Genomic DNA, 21,473 nt, shown 5'->3' with positions numbered 1-21,473 from the left:
ACAGGCTGGTGCATGCTGCGTCTTCATGGCTAAACTCTCCCTCACAGCAGTGGGCCTGCTGCTGCTGTCAGTGCTGCTGGCCGTGGTAAGTGTTCACCTGGAGGCTGCTCACAGCTTCACACATGCTGCAGGATCTCAGGGACTTCATTAAATGTAATTACTGATCATGATAAGTCATGCTTCTGTATATACAGTTTTTAAACTGGCAGCATAGTTTATTATCCAAAAAAAATCAAATGAAAATTCAAGTTTTATTGATATAGCCTCAAACATTTGATCAAAGATCATTGAGGTTTCCTTCATTTACAATTATGTTGAGCTACATAGAAATACAGAGTTAAAATTCAAAAGAGGACAATACTCAGTGAAAACATTTGCACACTGAGGTGAGGTGGTTTGAAATGATCATATTGAATTGTCCAGGTGTGGTGAGCATGTCAATCTTTAGAGTGTGTTGCAGATAATTCCATGTGTTTGGTGCGCAAAAACGAGAGGCAGATTTTCTAAGTTGAGAGTAAACCCTCCTTGAAGCATAAGAGAGTTAGTAGAGTGAGTTTGGTCCTGCGGTCCAGTCTGGCACAGATGATGTACGGGGTGTTTAATGTCCAATAAGAGCTTTATTATGGTGCTATATGGATACTGCACTTTATGGATGAAAAGGTACAGGTGTCAGAAAAGGTACAGGTGTCAGAGAGGACCAACCAGCCTTGTTCTACAGAATGCAGTGGTGATCTCTGTTAATGAAGCTGAGACACAGGGTTTGAGAGTGGAAGCTGCAGAATGTCTGTAGATAATATCACCATAATCTAGGAATGATAGAGAAATTGCCTCAACTATACTTTTCCCACAATGCAAGGAAAGTTGGATCTGTTTCTGTTTTTTGCCACAGTTTGATGATGAGATTTTGAATATGATGTTTAAATGAAAATTAGTTAAACATCTAGATATTTATATTCTGTGACTCGTTCAATATTGCTACCATTTAGTGTGGAAAAAATCAATATCTCTTGCTCTAGAAAAAAACGTGAACTTGCTTTTGCTTGCATTAAGCACCAGCTTTAAGTTATGAGTGCATTTTGAATAGCACTAAAAGAGCATTCTCAACAGCAAGATGTGAAGAGTCAGCAAAACAGTACAGTCTACAATAAAGTAAGATATTAAAATACTGTTGTATATGTACAGGTCATGAAAACAGGCTCTCAGACTATGATTATTATCATTATTATGGAAATATTATGAGCCTCTGAGCATGTAGTGTAGATGATGAGAAAACAAAACTCAAAACTTTTACACAATGTACATGAAGAAATTAATGAGTCCAAACAAAAATAAATAATTAAATAACGGAACAAAACAATGTACATTATATTTTTGTATCAAATGTTTATTGTTTGTCATAGTAATTCTTTTTCTGTTCATGAATTGTTTTATGATGTTTTTTTATGTACATTCAGGTCTCTCTTGAAAATTAGATTTCTATCTCAGTGGGATTCACCTGAATAAATAAAGGTAAATAAATAAACAAATAGCGAAGGCGTTTTTTTTTTTTTAGTGATCGGCAGTGAACCAGGACTCGAATCACAGGCCTGAAGGTTTGTTTGTCAACAAGACACAAAACGTACTGAACCCATTCTCACCAGAAGTGGTAGAGGTGTTTAGATCCTGATCCAGGAATTTTTCTTATTGTTTTCCTTAACATTGCGAGACGACAAGAAATACTGTTTGGATCTTACCTAAAAAATCAGACATTCAGTATTTCCAGATAATGATCTGGATCAAGACAGAGAGAGAAGGCATCGCTAACTGCTAAGCTAGTGTGATTGGCAGATCAGACCAGTGTGAAAACACCTGAGGGATTAGTACATTTAAATGCACAGTGGGTAATTAGCCACTGTGATGAAGACAGTGGTAAAATAAACTGGGTAGTGATAGAGCAGGAACTGCATACATACAGCTTATAAACAGCTTTAGATGGAGATAACTGGTTTGTTATTTATTTGTCTTAAGTTGTGTCATATTAGGTTTACAACCTGTTTGGCCAGCTCCTTTTACAAGTGAATCCAATTCATTGGAGTAACTGACCTCACAGAGGAGGCGTCAACAATCAAACTGCATAACCACAAACACTGCAGCCTCTATAAGGAAAAGTATTCTCTCATAAGAGGAGCAGTGAGTGTTTAGATAGATAGATATCTCATGAACAGCAGCTTCTCAAACCTCTGATCAGACAGTCTGCTCCACCTTGGGGGAAGAACCAAACCACCTTAATTAAAAAGCTGCACCACAGGTGCTAGACATGGTGAGAGTGTTGCGCTTCATGTAAATGTTTCTGACGTTTGAGAACTGGTTCAGAGTCTCAACCTCCATGAATGCCTGGCAGCACAGATGAACCAACTGCTGATGGATGGGACCCACCCAGAGTGGTTAACCCCGGTCCTGATCATGAAGGACCCTGTGTATGTGTATATATGTTGTATACTATACTGTACTATAATATGTCAACCATGTGTTATGTGCTGAATGTATTTGTTCCCTCGAGTCCCTGTGAACTGGATTTAAGGGTCTGCTGTGCTTCCAGGTGCTCGGCGCTGAGGCAGGAGAGAGGAGGCCACAAACAGTGAGGAGGAAGAAGAGGGAGTGGATACTTCCACCTGCCAAGCTGATGGAGAACTATGATTACACTGATAGGGAATTCATCGCTAAGGTCATTTGATTTTATTTAATTAAAATCTTATTTTAATAAGCGTCAGGATGGATTAACTGGTTTCTGACACTGACCCTGCAGGGAAGAGGCTTTGAATGAGTTCCAGTCCTCGGCTTTAGCCCTGGGCTAAACAAGGTTTGTTTTAACAGAGTGAAGGAGCCAAACACAGGAACCTTTACACAGGTAACAGCTGGCTCAATGCTTTTCCTCGCTTGTTGGAATAATGAGCATAGTGCAAGTAAAAAGAATGCGAGACATTTTAGATTGATTGATAGATTGTTTAGTCCTGATAGATTCTTAGAGTCTCCAAGAATCCAAATGTGATCACTGAAGAGCCTACTAGAAGCAGGTGATTGGCTCAAATATCTGTCCATCATATGACACAGTAGAAGAGTGATGGAGAGGAAACATAGTCTGGGGAACTTCTTATCAAGTCAATAGATGATTGTTGTCGACTTTGTGAGGAAACTTTAACAGTCTCTTCTCTGTAGCTGCCTGTAGCTCCTCACTCAAAGGATGCTGATTGGTCCAAACCACTGTGGTTCAACTAGCAAACAGCTTGGAGCCTGAGAAGATGGATTATCACTTTATTTTATTTTTTAGTCTTTTTTTAAAAGGATTTTTCCAGACATTTTGTAGCTGCACCATGTATATTAAAGTTAGTTACTGCTACAGCACTCAGTATTAGAATCTGTGATATGATCAATACTACTCTCATGTCTGTGCATCACTGTGCAGCAAGAGCTTTCTCAGCATAAAGATTGTAGGGGTTGAGTCTGCAGTACTGTGTGGTTTTGAATTTCAATTTTAGCAGAGTAAACAAATTACGTTCCTGTGGAGGATTGTGGTAAAAACATGAAACGGCTGAGCCCAGACCTGCTGCAGGACTAGAGGACTGGAGCCTGATGTTTCACTGACCACTTTGACCCAGATCACTTTGTATTTTACATCCATGTTGGTGGAACATAGTGTTTTCTTCCTGGATGGAGGAACAATGATTCTGAACATAACACAACACACAATATATTAACACATGTGGTATTTGGAAATACATTATATAGTTGGGAGTAGTAATACACATTCATGAGACCTGACTAAAACACCAACATAGCAACAATATCTGTGTTTTCTTGTCAGATCCGCTCTGATAAAGACCGAGATCAAAAGGTGGAGTATTATCTCTCTGGACCAGGAGTTGACAAACCTCCCTTCAACCTCTTTGTGGTGGACCACGACACTGGCTTTGTGAGGATCACTGGTATTCTGGACCGGGAGAAATACCCATACTTCCATGTAAGTTCCTGTTGATGACTGTTGGGACAATAGATTGGGAGCTAAAGCTTTGCTTTGTTATCTTAAAGGGGCAGTGCAGATAATGCAGTAACACTCACTGCCTGCAGGTGGCACAGGTTAGCAGGTCAACAGGTGAAAAACTGGTCTGACCTTGACTGAACAGCTCCACCATAGTGTTTTAGTGCATCTGAAGGAATAGATACACCCCTACTTTAATCTATCCAGTTGTCTACACACTCCATGAAACAGGTCACATTTACTCACGCTATACACCTGTAGATGTGGCAATGCCCATGATTTTAGGTTTAATTTCCTTTTTTTCCTGTACCCACAGTGATTGTACAGTACAATACATTACGGTCTAGACCTACTCTAAATATGAGATAACGTCTGTTAAGATTCAGCTCTATGAATAAAGTTAGTTGATTTCAATTGATTGTGTATGGGCTCTGAGCGTGACCTACAGCTCAACACTATACGAAGGCCTCCTGTTAACTCAGGTAGACCGCTGGTGCTCATACCCTCATCATTCATCTATAAACAATGTTTAGACCTGAGAACTCAAGGTCCACTTACTGTATTCCCTCTATTAGTCCAAGCGATGTGTGAAAACGATGCTAACTTTGGTACATATGTACAGTTTAGGACCCCTTCTTCTCCCCCACCCACAAGAAACAAGAAACAGATCAGCCTCCATGTATCTGAAGAGAATTTAAAAAGACACTGGGGACACAGTTTTTGTGGTCCAAGCCATTGCACATCTGTTAGAGCTGGACACTGAGGAGCTTTGGGTGGCATCTGGGACTGGCAAGAACTTCATACAAACACCTGACCGTGAGACTGCGCCGCAGCGGTGTGATTAGACTCTCCCATTTCAAAGGCTCCTTCAAAAAAAATTCATCCTTCTTTTCCTGGGCCACAAAGGATCCAACAGGTGGATCCTCCATGATATGGCCCCTGAATTGGGACACAGCTAGTATATACATTTGCAACCAGAGCCAAGACGACCACATAGGATACCTGGAACACTGATGACGTGGCAACAGAGCCTCTCATGGCTCTGTTAAAGACTTTTCCATTGTGGAGCACTTCACAGTCCTCCTCCACGATCACACCAGCAGCCAACTCAATATCCGTTAAGCATCCGTTCAAAAGGAAAGAGGAACGAACAAAGTTGCAACACCTCAAAGCAACAGTGGACCAAGGATGACACTGTTGGGGATAAGAGCTTGAGGTGGCACCAAACTCCCATAACAGACTGGGGCTGGAAGGTCCAAAGCGATCTGAGACCATTGTGGTGAACTCTTCCTCAGACAAGCCGGTCCATCTTTGAGCTGTGAGGTTGTGGCTGCAGGAGATGCTGACGGAGGTACAGCTGTGTGTCCATGTGGAGGACACTGTGAAGAAAAGGTTTCAAAAATTAAATAATCAAACCTGTGTTATCGTGTGGTTCAGGAGACAGGAGGCAAAATACATCAATTGGCTATGGCGGAAAGTAAAATGGCTGCCATGGCAACCACAAGGTGTTTTAGTGATGGCTCCATTTCTGAAAATGTTCAGGGCCCAAACTGTAAAACTGTTTCATGCTTTTATGAATAAATGAACACATCACCTGGACTATAAAGAGCTTTCAGCTTTCAGCCACATCTTGTGGTCTTCATCAGTGGATGGAGTCTGATCAGTTTCAGTTCAATTTACTAGATTTTTTCCAAACTCCATCTGCTGATCAATGCCATGAGATTTGGCTGAAAGTTGAGGAACAAATCAGGTAAGGAGACCCTAACCCTAACCTGTCTCACCCTGACCCACGTCCTCTTGTCACTCATGCAGCTAAAAGGAACTGCTAAATACAGAAATGGGACCACAGCAGAAGACGACATCCCCCTGATAGTCACAGTCCTGGACGAAAATGATAACACTCCTTACTTTCAGCCGTGTACTGGGAACATCACAGAGGCCAGCAAGACAGGTAACCAGCTGTTTCCTTCTCAGTCATTTTAGAGGGAACATGTGATGTCATGTGTTTCAGTAAAACCAGTCACAACCAATCACAGTTTAGCAACATATCAACCAAAGAGTGATTGACAGTTTGTCTATGATGAATGTTTTTGTGACTATGCTCATCAGGATAACACTTGTTTTGAACTTGTTCCTCATCCTCATTCTCTCTTTAGCAGATGAACAAGGAGGATGATGATGTCACTGAGCAGATGTACAGACATCTGACCTCTGACATCAACACTGGGGCCTCGTCTCATGTTCGACTAGCTCTGATATTTTTATACATAGCATTAAAAATATAAACCTTTTAGAACCTTTTATTACTGGATAATAATTTACATGCCACAGTAATACTCATGTTTGGGACCACTTCATCTTGAAAGCTATTTAAAAACAGCTGTGAATTGTTCTGCACATTTCATTATATCTGTCAGGCTCATGACTCATTTAAACTGGAGCTAATGGAACCAGCATGGACAGCTCTGAACTGTCCATGTATGATTCCATTCAAGTTCATATATCACACAACATTCGCATGAATGGTGTGTAGTATAGTGACAGTCTTGATACAGTGTATGAACAGGTCCACTGAGCTCTGATGGACTCTACTGAAGACCTTGTCCTGTTGTGATCCACCGCAGGAACCTTTGTGATGCAGATTCAGGGGAAGGACGATGACCAGGAGGGAACCATTAATTCGGAGATCTCCTACAGCATTGTGGGTCAGGAGCCAGAGGGCACAGGTCACATGTTCACTATCGACCAAAAGACAGGAAAACTGTATGTGAAAGAACCCACACTGGACAGAGAGGTAAGACAGTCCACGTAGGCTACAGCCTCAGAGTGTGAACCAGTTCTGAACATACACCATATACAGTACCAGAGGGTCCATATCAAAACATACTGAGACTTTAATCTTCTCATCTTCACCCGTCATTAGAAACACTCACTACATCTAACCTATAAAGAGTTCTTTCCTCATGGAGACAATCAGTGATCAATAATCACTGTTCTGTAAAACTTAGCATTAAGATGGAATCAGACAGTTTTTCAGCTCCGCTTTCTGATGTTTAACATGACTGACAGCTGATGATCATCACAGTATGATCACGTTTCATCCACTGACAGAAGGTCGTGTGTTTGATGTTTGTCCTCCACAGACTCTTGACTTCTACACACTGATTATACAGGGGGCTGATTTGGGAGGGGCACAAGGGGGGCGGAGTGGGACAGGGACTGTCGAGATCCAGGTCATGGACATCAATGACAATGTCCCCACTCTGGAAAAATCTGAGGTGAGGAACGTGATACACACACACACACACACACACACACACACACACACACAGGTAAGGTTTTCCTGATGTAAACACACAGAGTTTTATAATGCTGATGGGAAAGTTTCCCATTAAAATAGTATATTTATATTTGAAGCATTATTAATTTATGTCAAACTTTCTCTGACTCCTGCTGGACTTCCTGATTTTGGTCTGGTGGTTTTGGTCCAGAGTTCATAGACAGCTGAAGAGTGCAGAACTAAAGCACACAGAGTAGACAGCAGGACTTCTGTAAAGTTTTCACTATAGACTGCATGTTTAAATCATGATCTGTTTGCAGTACTCTGGTGCAGTGGATGAAAACATCGCTGACGTGGTCGTGATGAAAATCAAAGCTCTGGACAAAGACCTTGAACACACAGACAACTGGGTGACTGTCTTTACAATCATCACAGGAAATGATGACAACTTATTCGCCATTGAGACAGACAAAGACACCAATGTGGGCATCCTGAAGCTGATCAAGGTATTCACACTTTAAAAATTACGATTTTAATCACTGTAACTCATCCTCAGTAGAATCCTGCCTCTAATTTCTTGTTTTTTTCTCTCTGGACCTTATCGACCCCCATCCTGGACCAAACAGGCTGTGGATTTTGAAGAAATCCAGAATCTTGAGCTTGGCCTGCTCATTGAGAACGTGGCTCCCTTGGTGGAGGGTGGTGCTGTTCTGATGGATGTGGATGTTCAGGTTGGAGAAGGTGGTGCCGGAGCCGGAGCCGGAGCCGGAGCCGGAGCCGGAGCCGGAGCCGGAGCCGGAGCCGGAGCAGGAGCCGGAGCCGGAGCTGCAGCTGCAACTGGAGCTGTAGGCAGTGGAGGTGCAGGGGTAGACCTGGATGCAGGTGTGACTCTAAATGTAAACGTGGACCTAGAAGGGGGTGGGGGTGTAGTCCCTGGAACTGGGGTTAAGCCTGGAACGAAGCCAAGTCCACAAGCAAAAAGCTATCCCATCAAGATTGCAGTGAACAATGTGCCAGAGGGTCCAGCATTCATACCTGCCACCAAGACCGTCCCTGTGTCAGAGGATCCAGATCAAGTTCCTGAGGATGGAGTGATCACAGTCTTCGCTGCTGTCGATCCAGACACAGGGAAACCAGCCGAGGATGTCAGGTGAGTCAGAATGAGGCTGATCAGAAATGTATCTGAAATGTTGACCTTGTGATGATGATGTGTGACCAACCCAGTGAGGTACTATGGTAACATAGTGATAGCCTCATCAGTATGATTGATATTAATCTCTTGTTTGCACAAAGAGTCAGTTAGCTTAGCATAAATCCTGGAGGGAGGGAAGCCATTGTACTATTCATCAGTGAACTGCCTCTAGTTTTTATGCTAACTTTAGCTAATGACCTCCTCCATGCTGACACAGACATGAAAGTGATGATGTCATGATTATGATCTTCTCAGATGCTGAACTGCTCCTTTAACCAAACCTCTTCTTCTGGTCAAACTGTTGGTCATTGTTCCTTTTCTCCCATACATGTACTGGTTGTGGTTCAGTTATGCTAAAGCCTATGATCCAGACAACTGGTTCACCATTGATGAAGAAACAGCAGAGATTAAACTCACCAAGGTCCCAGACAGAGAGTCCCCATTCCTGGTGAACGGTACCTACATCGCCAAAGTTCTGGCCATAACCAAAGGTATTACTTTATAATCTTTATAATACTCTGGGTTCATTGTAAACAATAGGGCAAGGTAATACTTGATAATCCTCTTTGTAAAAAGTAAGGCATCATCTCTGCCCTCAGGATAAATATCTGTTTAACAGCCTCTGCCTTCCTTCACTGAAGTATCTCTAATTAATAAACGTGATTTATCACCACATGTTTAAGATCAGCACTTAAGAAATGCAGTTTCAAGATGTAATTTATGAGATGAAGCTTATCTGTGACAGAAGCTGTCAAACCACTGTGTAACTCAAGGTGTGTCTGACTGAGAAGAAGCCCGGGGCTGAAATAATGTCCATAACATTTTAACATGAAACTCTGAGGAAGAAACCTCACAGTACCAACAGTTTAAATCAGGGTTATTCAGATATGTGTAATGTTGGCTGTCACATGTACATTATGTATATTTGTAATAAAGCTACAGTAGGAGTTAGTCACCACTGAACAGACCTTCACAGACCAGACTTGACCTTCACGTCTCACAGTCTGTGCTGTTGTCATCCTCAGACATGCCATCAAAGACAGCCACGGGAACCATAGCCATTCAGGTGACCGACTCCAACGACCACTGTCCCACCCTCTGCACCACCCACAGAAGTCTGTGCTCCGATCAGAAAACCGTTGTTGTGACCGGCTGTGACGAGGATGTTCGTCCTAACAGTGCTCCGTTCATGTTCAGAATCATACCTGAGGGGACAAGAGGCAGCTGGGTGGTAGAAGTCATCAACGGTAAAATACATTAGAATAGTCCGTTAACATTAGTCTGACTAGTTTTTCTTTAGGAAGAGCTTGTGATCCACACATAAACTGACTGGATTAAAAATGATTCAGTAGAGTAATCTATGGTTTTTTCTCAATTGCTTTGATGCAATTCACTCTTCAGAAACATCATTCTCACAACTCTTAATTCAGTTCTCAAAACAGCAACATGCATTTCTCATAACACTAAATCCTGTGCGCACTGTGTAACACTGCAACCTGTGCAAAAGCCAATCAATCAAAATCAACCAATCAAAATTGTTCATGTGTCGAAACATGCAAAGTCAGCCACTCACTAACCTTTTCACCAGAGCTTCAAAACTTAGGCACCAAATGTTTTAATGTTATGATAAAAACCTGGCTGACTTAATGAAAAAGACAACTGCAAAAATATGGAGCAAAAAATGTTAAGACGCACAACACAGTACTGCAGTTACAACAGTAACATGTTGGAAAAATAACTATATTCTGTTTCAACATTGCATTGGTGTTTATTGTACTGTGTACATTTCAATCTCTGTGCAGATCACTGTCCTGTCACTTTAGAACACTGCATGTAAATGTATATACAAGCCTATGGAAAACAGAAGAGTTTTAAATATGTATCCAAAAAATTACTATACTGAAAAAAGTGTATGGTATGTACGTATATTTTCTTTGCAGTGTTTCATTTGTCCAGCAGATTTGTGGCACTTTGCATTTTGTGTGCAATTTATGGATATGCGTGTAGAGTTTGGAAAAAATAAGACCTAGTTTAGAAAATGTGTGAAAGCAGTTGAAAAAAAACTTTACCTGTTAATTCACAGATAATAACAGCTGTAGCTGAGGAAAGTAAACTTATGAACATGGAACTATCAGAAAATAGACAAAGAGAAATATTCAATCAAACTTAGAACATAGCATCAATTATAGTACAGTAAATTCACATCACGTAACAGTATATACAGTGTTGCTTGAAAGTATGTGAACCTTCCAGACATGGTCACTGTTTTTGTAAAAAACATTAAAAGAACCTTATTTAACAGACATCCAAATCCTAATTTGTAAAGCACACTTTCCAAATACTGGACACACACACACAAAAAGAGATATTTTTCCATTATGTAATTCAACAAATGTGGTTTATTTCACAAACTCTGAAAATGTAACATGTGCAAAAGTATGTGAACCCTTCTATTAGTAGCTTGTGGCTCCTCCTTTTGCAGCCATTACTTCAACCAAACATCTTCTGTAACCTCTAACCAGTCTCTCGCATCTGCTTATGGGGATTTTTGCCAACTCCTCCTTGCAGAACTCAGCCAGTTGAGAGAGGTTGGAGGGACATCTGACATGTAATATCTTCTTCAGGTCTCGCCACAACATTTCAATAGGACTTAGATCTGGACTTTGACTGGGCCAATCCAGAGTACGAATCCTCTTTCTCTGAAGCCATTCCTTTGTAGTTTTGCTGGAATGCTTCGGGTCATTGTCTTGTTGCATAATCCATTTTCGTCCCAGCTTCAACTGTTTGACTGATGGCAGGAGATTCTGGTCAAGAATTTGTTGATATGCCTGAGAATTCATGGTTCCTTGGATAATATGGAGTCGCCCAGGTCCAGAAGCAGAGAAGCAGCCCCAGACCTTCACATTTCCACCACCATGCTTCACTGTTGGGAGGAGGTTCTTTTCTTCATTTGCAGTGTTGGCTTTTCTCCAAACATGGCGGTTTTGATTGTGACCAAATAACTCTACTTTAGACTCATCTGTCCAGAGAATGGACTCCCAGAAGGCCTCTGGTTTGTCCAAGTGCTCTCTGGCAAAGTTGAAACGGGCAGCTTTGTTCTTTTTTGAGAGCAGAGGCTTCCTTCTAGCAACTCTCCCATGAATGCCATGGCTATTCAATTGTCGTCTGATCGTAGACGCATGCACATTTGTCCCAGATGCTACCAGAGAGGTCTGCAACTCTGTAGAGGTGATGTGTGGGTTGGCCTTTACCGGATTTATTATTTTTCTGGTGGCTCTGGGTGATAGTTTTGATGGGCACCCACTTCTAGGCAGAGTTGCTGTCATGTTGAAGGCCCTCCATTTGTAAATTATTTGTCTTACAGTCGATGGATTGAGCTGGAATCTTTTGGAGATGGTCTTATATCCCTCCCCAGACTGATGGGCTGTCACTACCCTCTTCTTCATGTCCTCGGATATCTCCTTTCCTCTCGGCATTGTTGATGTGTATGGGACCAAGTTGGTTTGCTTGGTTTCCTCTCTCTTTTAATTAGTGCCGGCCAATTCCTTTCCCAAGGATGTCTCATTTCATTGGTCTACTGAAATGATTAATTAAGCACTCACATGTATTTCACCTGAGTCTGTTACTTGCTTGACTTAACCAATGCAGCTGGGGATTCACTTACTCTTGCACATACACTAATTCCATGTTTCATGTAGTTTTTGGGCAACTTAAACAAGTTCCACTAAACAAGTACAAGCAATTGATGAAACATATATCTGACATTTCATACATAAAAACTGGTGATGATAAAATAAGAAAATCATGGTAAACAACAGAAACATCTGAACTGCTCAAGGCGTTCACATATTTTCAAGCAGCACTGTATATACATATATATATATATATATATATATATATATATATGTATACGTGTGTGTGTGTGCGTGCGTGCGTGCGTGTGAGAGACTGGCCTTGCTCTCTCATACATATTTGAAGAAAGTTTAAAGTGATACTCTCCTGCAGCATCAGTGTTTTCAATCAAATCAAAGTGAGTATGAGGTCTGTCATTCTAACTGATGAAGGAACAAACTGTTTCATTAATTGTCAAAGTCAGATGAGAAAAGAATCAACACAATGAGAAAATGTCTTAGTAGTGAAGTATGTGCAGATACAAAGTAAAGCTTGTACAAATACAATGAGAAATGTTAATTAGTGTGGGGGAATGATGAACTGTTTTGAAAATTGCTTTAAAATTTGTGAGAATGACGTTTCTGATGTGAGAACTGTATCAAAGCGATTGAGAAGAACTATAAATCTGAGTCTATGTTTAAAGTTTTTGAAATTCAATATCCAGAATTCCAAGAACAGAATAATATAATTTGAAAAGGGTAAATAAATAGTTTACTTTAACTGATCAAGCTCAGTTCATTTTAAACCTTACATATAAATTCAATATAAGGACTACAGAGTGGTGTACAGTAAAGGTAGTAGTAGTATCGCTGCATTACAAGCACCACTGCTGTAATTACAACTAATAATAATAATGATGTATGATTGACAGCCTCCTCTCCTGTGTCATTTCCAGAGACGAGTGCTGCTCTTCACTCACAGGGGGCCCTGTGGCCCGGTTCATATGAGGTGCAGGTGGAGGTGTTGGATGCTCAGGGTCTCTCCTGCCCGTCCCATGAGGTTTTTGCTGTGGACGTTTGTACCTGTGTGGAAACAGAGGACTGCACTTTGAAGGCAGCCAGACTGGGAGCTACTTCCTCTGAGCTCTCTGCTCCAGCCATCAGCTTGCTTCTACTGGCGATCTGCTTACTGCTGTGTGAGCTGGAGCAAACACATTGCTACACTTTATCACCATGACAACCTACACAGTTTTACATAAAGCTTTTACTCTTGTTGTCATTGATTCATCTGAATAGCCAATAATATATATATCCTACATATCCTACTACACTGTGTATGACCCAGACGTCTGCAGGGGAAGGAAGTACAGATGTAGTTAATACGGTTCATTAAAGGTTCTATAAACAATGGTCACTGCCACTAGATGTTTCACTAGACCACCAGCATCTCAGACCGAAACAAATTCTTCATCAGCCCCACCTCTGGCCTCTGTTTGACCACACATTTTCAGTCAGCAAGGTGTTACAGAGCACAATCAAAGCAGCCACTAAACACACAACTAGAAGCACAACTGAATAAAGTTACACGAGAGCCAACGAAAAACAATCTAACCACAACCTTTAACCCCAGCTAGCATTGCTGTGATATGCTCCACAGCAATACTGACAGTTCGCTGGCTAGCGATAGCAACATTTACAGAACAAATTCATAATAACAGAAACAGCAAATTAGCTAATGTTATAATGCTTCTGTTGCCGTCACTAATGAAAAGAGACATGTCACATTATGAACCATCAAGTTACTGACACATGGAGAAGAAAGACCAGTTCCGAGTCAAGCTAGACCCTTTAGCAGCTCATAGGGTTCTCCCGTCTGTAAAGTCAGACAAGTAGTGGCTCCACGGTCAGACTGGGAAATAAAGTGACACTGACAGAACCGGTAATGACACTGAAGGAGCCAGTTAAGGCTTAAAAACTTTCTGGATGTTTTGACGGGCCACCAGCCGACTGGGATTTGAGCCAGTGGTCCCCATGTCCAGTCCTCCTGTGCTCTGGTCTCATCTCTTTTTAGACAAAAAAGTGGTTTCTTCAGTTGAGGAAATTCTGGAAGGTCACTTTCATCAGAAGGCTGCATACCACATGGTGTCAGCTTGTGTGTGGGCGTTGCCTATGTGTTTATAACCGTGAGGATGGCCAATGGTTTAAAAGGAGGGACTCAAATGCACTAACATGCACTCGCTAAGAACAGAGAAACTCCATTACTCCACTATATTTTTACATAGAAAATAGCTGTTTACCTCTGTATTATTGTTTAAAATCTAATTTACAGAACCGTTAATAAATAATCTTGACAGTTTTAATTCAACACAGCAGCACAGTGTTATTGAGCTTAATTCATAATGTTAGTGTGATGTAAGTTTTTAACTTTCAGTGCATTTACTGAAAATCAAACCATTACTGTGGTACTGGGGAAAGTAACAGACACCCTGATTTAAATATATTCGGGACAGATAGTCAGTGTTGATATATCGGACTCAATTATATTAGGACAACATCATTAACCACCACATCTATGTCATCTCTCTGACTCAACATGACTGTAACATGAGGAGATTCTCAGAGGTAAATGTATTCTCACCACCGTTAGCTAACAGCTAACAGGTACTCTCAGTCAAGATGTAGGTTCTGCTTTGTGTCTTTTGACACATCCTGCTCTGAATATTTGACTTCTCTTTGCAGTCATCCCTCTCCTCCTGTTGTTCTGTCAGTGTGGAGGAGCAGACACCATCTTTCCTGACCAGTTCAATGATCTGCCATTTGATGCTAAAGAACACCTCATATCATACCACACTGAAGGCAGAGGAGAGGATAAGGTGGGTTGTCTCCTTCATATGGAAAGAAAAGGATTCCTTTCATTCTAGTTTACCAACACACAGATTCAAGTATAATCCTGATTTTATTGAAAGTACAGAAACCAGGCTGCGGTGTTAGAGGAGGGATGTGGTAGAAGGTGATATGGTGGATTTCAAATGGACCACTCACAGATTATTTAAATTCTTCTGTTCTTTTTTAGGAAGTGCCGCTCCAAAGTGTCCCTGTCATGTTGATTAACCAAAAGCAAGTTGAGACGGCACCAGCAGTAAACATCAACAGCATGCCTTCAAACATCACAGAGACTCATCAGACAAGTACATTCTTCAAGGAATCTGTTCAGAGGTTTCAGGAAACCAGGCAAAGTCTGATGGAGGTAGACAGCGCCTACGGGTTTTCAAGGGAAACGTTCAACCATGGCAGTGCAGCGCAGTTCAGCAGGCAGAGACTTCTCTATGAAGACATGGCCCTACCTGATGCTTTCCTCAATGACTACTACTCACAGGTACGATGGTAGTTTTAGGTGCAACTGATTTTCAACATAGAAACCTGTGTCCAGGGTTTATTGACACCAGTGCCTTTCTCTTTGCCCTGAGTAGAAAGCGGTGTGTGCTGTACCAGTGAAGGACGGTCTGGTGGCATATGATTTCGAGGGCCACGGCTCAAGTGCTGGCTCAGTGAGCTCCTGCATCCTCCCGGACTCTGACCACGAACTGCAGTTCCTCAATGAGCTCGGACCAAAGTTCAAGACTTTGGCTGAGATCTGTTTCCCTCCTACACCACAACCCTCTCTGACAACCAAAGTATCAGATACTGTCCAGACTACTGTTGGTTTTAATAAACCGGTTGTTAAACCCAACATACAGCAGATTGTTGAGACAAAGCACAGCAACATAAAGACAGAGAGAGTGATGGAATCCTCTACAGGTGCTGTGACCACCGAGCCACCATCCTTTTCTCACTCCAGGGTCACTAACATCAGTCATTCTGCTGCTCTGCCCCCTCCAGTCCAGACAGTTGTGCTACAGCAGCAGCCGGTTTACTACACCACCAGCCCTGTGCTGCAGCCCATGCACTATGTAGTCCAACCACAGCTACAGAGTACAGTTCTTTTGGCAGAGGGGGCTTGTGGAACCAGTCTTTCAGGGCTGTATGTAGTCAGTGGACCCCAACGCTCTCCTTCTGGGCTTGTTATCCAAACCATTGAGAGTCCCAAAGGCCCTGCAAGTCCTACCAGTCCAGTCAGCCCCACCCTGTTGCTACCTGGTAGCCCAGGTGTGTCCCAGGGCTCAGTCCCTGTGGAGGGGTGGAAAATGATAGGGCCAAATACTGAGGGTGAATACATCTTAGTTAAAGAGAGAAGTGGTCCAGGTGAGACAGAGGGTGTGGACCCAGGGTCACCTCAGGGCACTTTGCCCAGAGATGCTATCCTGGTAAAAGAGGCTGCTCCCCCTCAGGGGGTGTTAGGCCCGGCAGCCCGGGGGAGTGTGTATGGTATTCTGCCAGGACACACTGTTACTAAACAGGGGGGTTTTGTAAACAGAAATGTGGGGCAAACATGGGGTGGGCAGCCAGAGCAGGTGGGGTTAGGGCCAGCTACTGCTGTGGGAGTTGGTGTTGGGGAGCCAAGAATGGGAGTGGAACATGAGAATGTGGTCACAGTGAAACCAGAATTCCCTATGTGGCCAGCTGGAATGGGTACAATGATGCAGGCCAGTGAAAATCCGTTCCAAGGAAATCCTTCTCTGGAGCCAACAAGCTATACCAATCGTACTCTAAAAGCATGTGGGCAAGATCCACCACAGGAGGACAAGATCATTAATGTCATTAGTACCTTCACTACTGTTGAAACCTCTGTTACTGCTGAAGCTCAGCCGTGCTCTAAGGAAGAGGTTGTGATTGATAATCTGTTGATGGACCCCAGTGATCCAGCTCAGAAGACGTCAGATGATACAGATGTGATCACCTTTGCATCTGAACAGTACACAGTAGTAGATGATCCCATTAAGTTGATCCAAAGTGCAGGTGAAGACAATGTGGATCTAACACAAACATCAGAGACATTTTCAAATCTACATCTTGAGGAAGCTAATGTAAAAATAAACCAGTCTGACTCAGTGGTGGAGGATCCAGGAGCTACAGTAGATGAAACTGTGACCAATCAAGTGAACAAAATCACTGCAGATGAAGCTAAGTCGCCAAAGTCAGACCAGCAGGATCACCATCTCCTCTCTGAAGGGTCCTGCACAGATGCTTTGTTACCTGGATCAGGAGAGGAATCCACTTCTACTGCAGACCACATCAACATTGAAGATGATCATATACATGATATCACAGAGGAAAGTGTGAGCAGACCAGAGGCAGCATCTTTGACAGAAGAAGAAGAAGAAGAAGAAGAAGAAGAAGAAAGAAAACATGATCAGCTCAGCACAGTGGAATGTCCAGAGGACAGAAGGTCTGAAGTTGGGTCAGAACCTCAACTCAATGAATTCATAGAGGGTCAAAGTGAAAGGGAACACGAAGATATCAGTTCAGCAGACTTTGAAATGAATCAGGCTACGGCCATCTTTGACTGTACCGAGGTAGAAGACATGACTACTGTCACCAGTGATGCACATGAAGAAGTGAAGGCTGAGCAGGACCCCCTGTTGGTTTCTGACATGGGAGATAATCCTATGGATGAGATTTCAAAAGATACTGTTGATGACTCTGAAGAGAGGTCCATCTCTGATCAGTCAGCACTGTCAGAGGTACAGCTGAGCCAGAGTGAACAGAATGATATAGATGAAGGTCAAACTGATGCTGTAGCAGAAACATCACTGCAAACTGCGAGAACTGAGTTCACTGATCATGTGGAAGGAGATGCGGTAGATCTGAATTTGATATCAGAAGAAATGACCACTCAAGTGCAGGTAGATGACTCTAACTTGCCAACCATTACAACAGCAGAGCATCCCGCAGAGGACAGGAGCTCTGCCCACAAAGAAGAGGAAGAAGATAAACAATATATGACATCAGGATCAGGTGATGACCAGGATGAAGACATTGATGCATTAAGCACAAGTTCTCAAATGCAAGACAAGTTCATCTCAGATGACATCACTGATGAAGAGGACGAGGATGTTGTAGAGCAAATGGTTTCACCAGTACAGCAAGCTATAAGCTACTCAGATGACCAAGAAGAGGATGATATGTTAACCTCAGCTGACAACATGAATGTTTCAGAGGAAGAGGAAGAGATTTTGGAGGAAGTGGCTTCACCTGTAAAACCATCAGGTGACCAAGATGAAGCGATTGAAAGAGAAGATGCAGGAAGTGTGATTTCCCAAGTGCACGATCAGTCCATCTCAGAGGACAACATAAGTGATGGAGCAAAGGAGGAGGAGGAGGAGGATACTGTGGAGGAAGAAACGTCACCTGTACAGAGAATGACTGGCATCTCAGAGGAAGATGAAGGCAGTGATAAAGATGTATCCCACACAGTCTCTCAAAATGAAGATGAGCTTGTCTCAGATAACAGCGTGACTGATGGAGAGGAAGAGGAGGAAGAAGCTCCACCCATACAGCAAAGAAGTAGTATTTCATATGACCAAGACGAAGAGAGTAAAACAGAAGATGAATCAGAAGACGATCAGCTCATGATCACCTTAGATAACAGAACAGATGGAGAAAAAGAGAAGCAACATGTAAGCATCACAGATGACCACATTGAAAAGATAGTAGAAGAAGACTCATCAGGCTCAAGCTCCCACATCGAGGAAGAAGGCATCACTTCTCAGCAGCTGTTAGAAGGGGACTCTCAGCCTTCAGAGACCAGATGTTTATCTGAGGAGGATCTAACAAGTCAACCCACAGAGATGAATCAGGAGGTTCCAGGATCAGAGGTCACAGAAACTGAAGAGCTGCCCTGTGAAGTTACTACACATCCGATAGGAACAGGGTCCTCTCAGATAGTAGACATAATTCTGGATGGTCATGAGTTAGTGAGCAGTGATAACATGTATGGCATTGATGAGGTGCTCACATCATCCTCCAGAGTGGACACAGCACAGGTCTCCCTGTCCAGTGAAGACAGAGAGGTCAGTCCCAGCAAGTTGGAATCTGGAGAAGAATACAACTACTACAACACAGACGTAGGTAAAACTGAACATGGGGAGGCTGGAGATCTCACTGTGGAGACAGAAAGAGCAGAGATCAGACCTGATCTAGAGATTAAAGAGGGATTCGATGATAGGGTAACTACTGCATGTGGTCAGGTATCAACAACATCTTACTCAGACAGTGAAATAGTGGACAAGACCACAACCTTAGTTGGAGCAGAGCCAGGATCATCAGAGACTGGAACTGCAGGTTATATGGCTGCGAGTGAGGCAGCTGAGGAGGCTGGGTACTTTGTCCAGAGTGAGAGTATGCAGATGACTGGAGAGGCAGCATTGGTGAGCCCAAACACTTTAGGACAAGCTGATTACATGCATGGGGTTGAGGTAGGTGGTGGTCAAGTGAGTCCTGTACATGCCATCAGCCAAACTCCTCGTAACAAATCAAGAAAGAGTAGAAAGGACTCTAAGAGTCCAAAGAGCCCCTCTGGAAAGTGTAAGCAGCAGTGATTCCTCTCTGTTTTATAGTTTACCATAGTGTTAGATGTGGAGGTGGTGCCAACAAAGGTTTAATGAGATTAAATTTTAGACATGTTCACATCAGGGATGTTGTGTGTGAGGCCTCTGTGCTGGATGAGTTCATTCAGCTCAGAATGTGATCAGGCCTTCACACCACAGGTTTACTGCAGTGCTGAAACTGTGCAGGACACAGGCAAGAAGTAAAGTCATATAAGTGCAACACAGATGGGTATTGTTTAATCCTGTCAGATTAAACTGCATCAACCTGAAATAATATAAATCAGTGTGTTGAGATTGGGTTGTAATTCCCTGTGTTGATTCATGTCAAAGCTCCAGAAAACCACCAGTTTTATCACATTGTCTCCTTGGATTTGCACGTCCAGGCTACTGTAGATACACTTCTGTCCTCTGTACAACACAATCGATGTGTGCCTTTTACTATAGAGACCGTTGGGTTGTAGGGTCAGTGTGTTTTTAAATGAGCTTTAATAACTTGCTGAACACAGGATATCGCGTTTCTCCTGGCTCAATGTGCAGTCATATAAAAAATGTATTAAACATATAAATGCAAACATAAATAAACATAATGGACATAATAGACGACTAGGACATAACAACATGTCAGTTGATATAATAAGGTGCTCAGGTGGTTGAGACATTGAATTATTGCACAGGGTAACAGCAGGCTTTGTCGGAGCTGAATATGTGCATTCAGTCAGTCTTGGTTCGCATTTGTGCTAGTGTGCATTTTAAAGGGAATTGAGGAGTCTGACGGCCTATGGGTAGAAACTCCTGCAGAGCCTGGAAGGTCCTGCACTGCATGCTGCAGTAACATTTGCCAGAGGGCAGAAGGGTAAACAGTCCATGTGTCCATGGGTGGGTGGAGTCTGTGGTTATTTTGGTGGCTATGCTAAAAGAGCGTGTCAGGTACAGATCCTGTATAGATGTGAGAGAGGTGCTCACCACTCTGGTGCAGCTGCCATACCACACTGATCAGAATGAGCCAACATTAGCCAACATTTGCTAATATTAGCTGACATGAGACCAGACCAGAGCCAGATCAGAGCAGAACACCTGAGTGTACTAACTTTTTCATTTAGAGAATGCATGTGTTATTTCAGACATTACATGGTGATCATAACAATCTGAGATGAATTCTCATACATCATTGATGACTTTGAATATTCTGTTTATATGTTTGTCAACAGCTGAATTATTCACTGCCTCTTCTACAGCTTTGATTCCATCACTTGTAATATAAATATAGTTTTATGTGTTAAATGACAGCAGGTTACAGTGTGTAGCATTAGGGTGGTGGGTTAAACCTTTAAAATAAACGTACACATTGAGCCTTTAATGTCTCGCATGATGTTACTTTAATCTTCCGAATAACCACGTTTGTATTAGAGGTGTCTCTTCATGGTTCAGACTGTCCTTTTCATACTAGACAGAACATGTTTCATTTAAAAATGAGCTGATCTGTGAACATACCTGTCTAAACCTGAATGTGGGAATAAAGCTGTTGAAGCAGTAGCTGGGTGAGTTCTTGTCCATAGATATAATTACCATAACCAATAAAAAACATTAAAATGTTGAACATTGTCATAATTTCATTTTTTTAACAAGGTCAGAATATTTGTGTTGGATCAGGGCATCCTTACTAAACATGTTGTAATTTGTTCTGTCTGGGACCAGGGTAAACAATGTTTCCCATTAAAGGATTTTACTGAGGCTATGAAACCAAAGAAATGTTTCTTGACCAGAAACCAGTGGGCATTGCCATTAATGTTTTGGATTTTTACTTTTCATTAGAAGTTTCTATAACAATTACTACCACCACCATGACTGTCTAAATTCTATTTCAAACTATAACCCTGGTGGGTAATGA

At 42.3% G+C, this 21,473-nt stretch overlaps 1 protein-coding gene across 1 annotated transcript; it reads left to right on the top strand.

Annotated features, from left to right (window-relative positions):
• Positions 1-21,118, top strand: LOC130170397 (uncharacterized). Its single transcript, XM_056377640.1, has 14 exons — positions 1-85; positions 2,579-2,704; positions 3,842-3,997; positions 5,828-5,966; positions 6,640-6,809; positions 7,159-7,293; positions 7,616-7,801; positions 7,922-8,445; positions 8,836-8,978; positions 9,513-9,734; positions 13,055-13,294; positions 14,838-14,971; positions 15,172-15,474; positions 15,569-21,118. The coding sequence occupies exons 1-14, from the start codon at positions 26-28 to the stop codon at positions 19,574-19,576; spliced, it is 6,546 nt and encodes a 2,181-aa protein (XP_056233615.1). The 5' UTR covers positions 1-25; the 3' UTR covers positions 19,577-21,118.
• The last annotated feature ends 355 nt before the right edge of the window (positions 21,119-21,473 follow it).

Source organism: Seriola aureovittata, chromosome 6 (genome assembly GCF_021018895.1).
Source record: "Seriola aureovittata isolate HTS-2021-v1 ecotype China chromosome 6, ASM2101889v1, whole genome shotgun sequence".
Taxonomy (NCBI): Eukaryota; Metazoa; Chordata; class Actinopteri; order Carangiformes; family Carangidae; genus Seriola; species Seriola aureovittata.
This window is presented reverse-complemented; position numbering and strand designations above follow the sequence as displayed.

Coding starts and splice junctions, on each gene's coding strand:
- LOC130170397 (XM_056377640.1), top strand. CDS start 26: ATGGCTAAACTCTCCCTCACAGCAGTGGGCCTGCTGCTGCTGTCAGTG. Junction 9,735..13,054: donor GGTGGTAGAAGTCATCAACG/GTAAAATACATT, acceptor TGTCATTTCCAG/AGACGAGTGCTGCTCTTCAC. Junction 13,295..14,837: donor GGCGATCTGCTTACTGCTGT/GTGAGCTGGAGC, acceptor TTCTCTTTGCAG/TCATCCCTCTCCTCCTGTTG.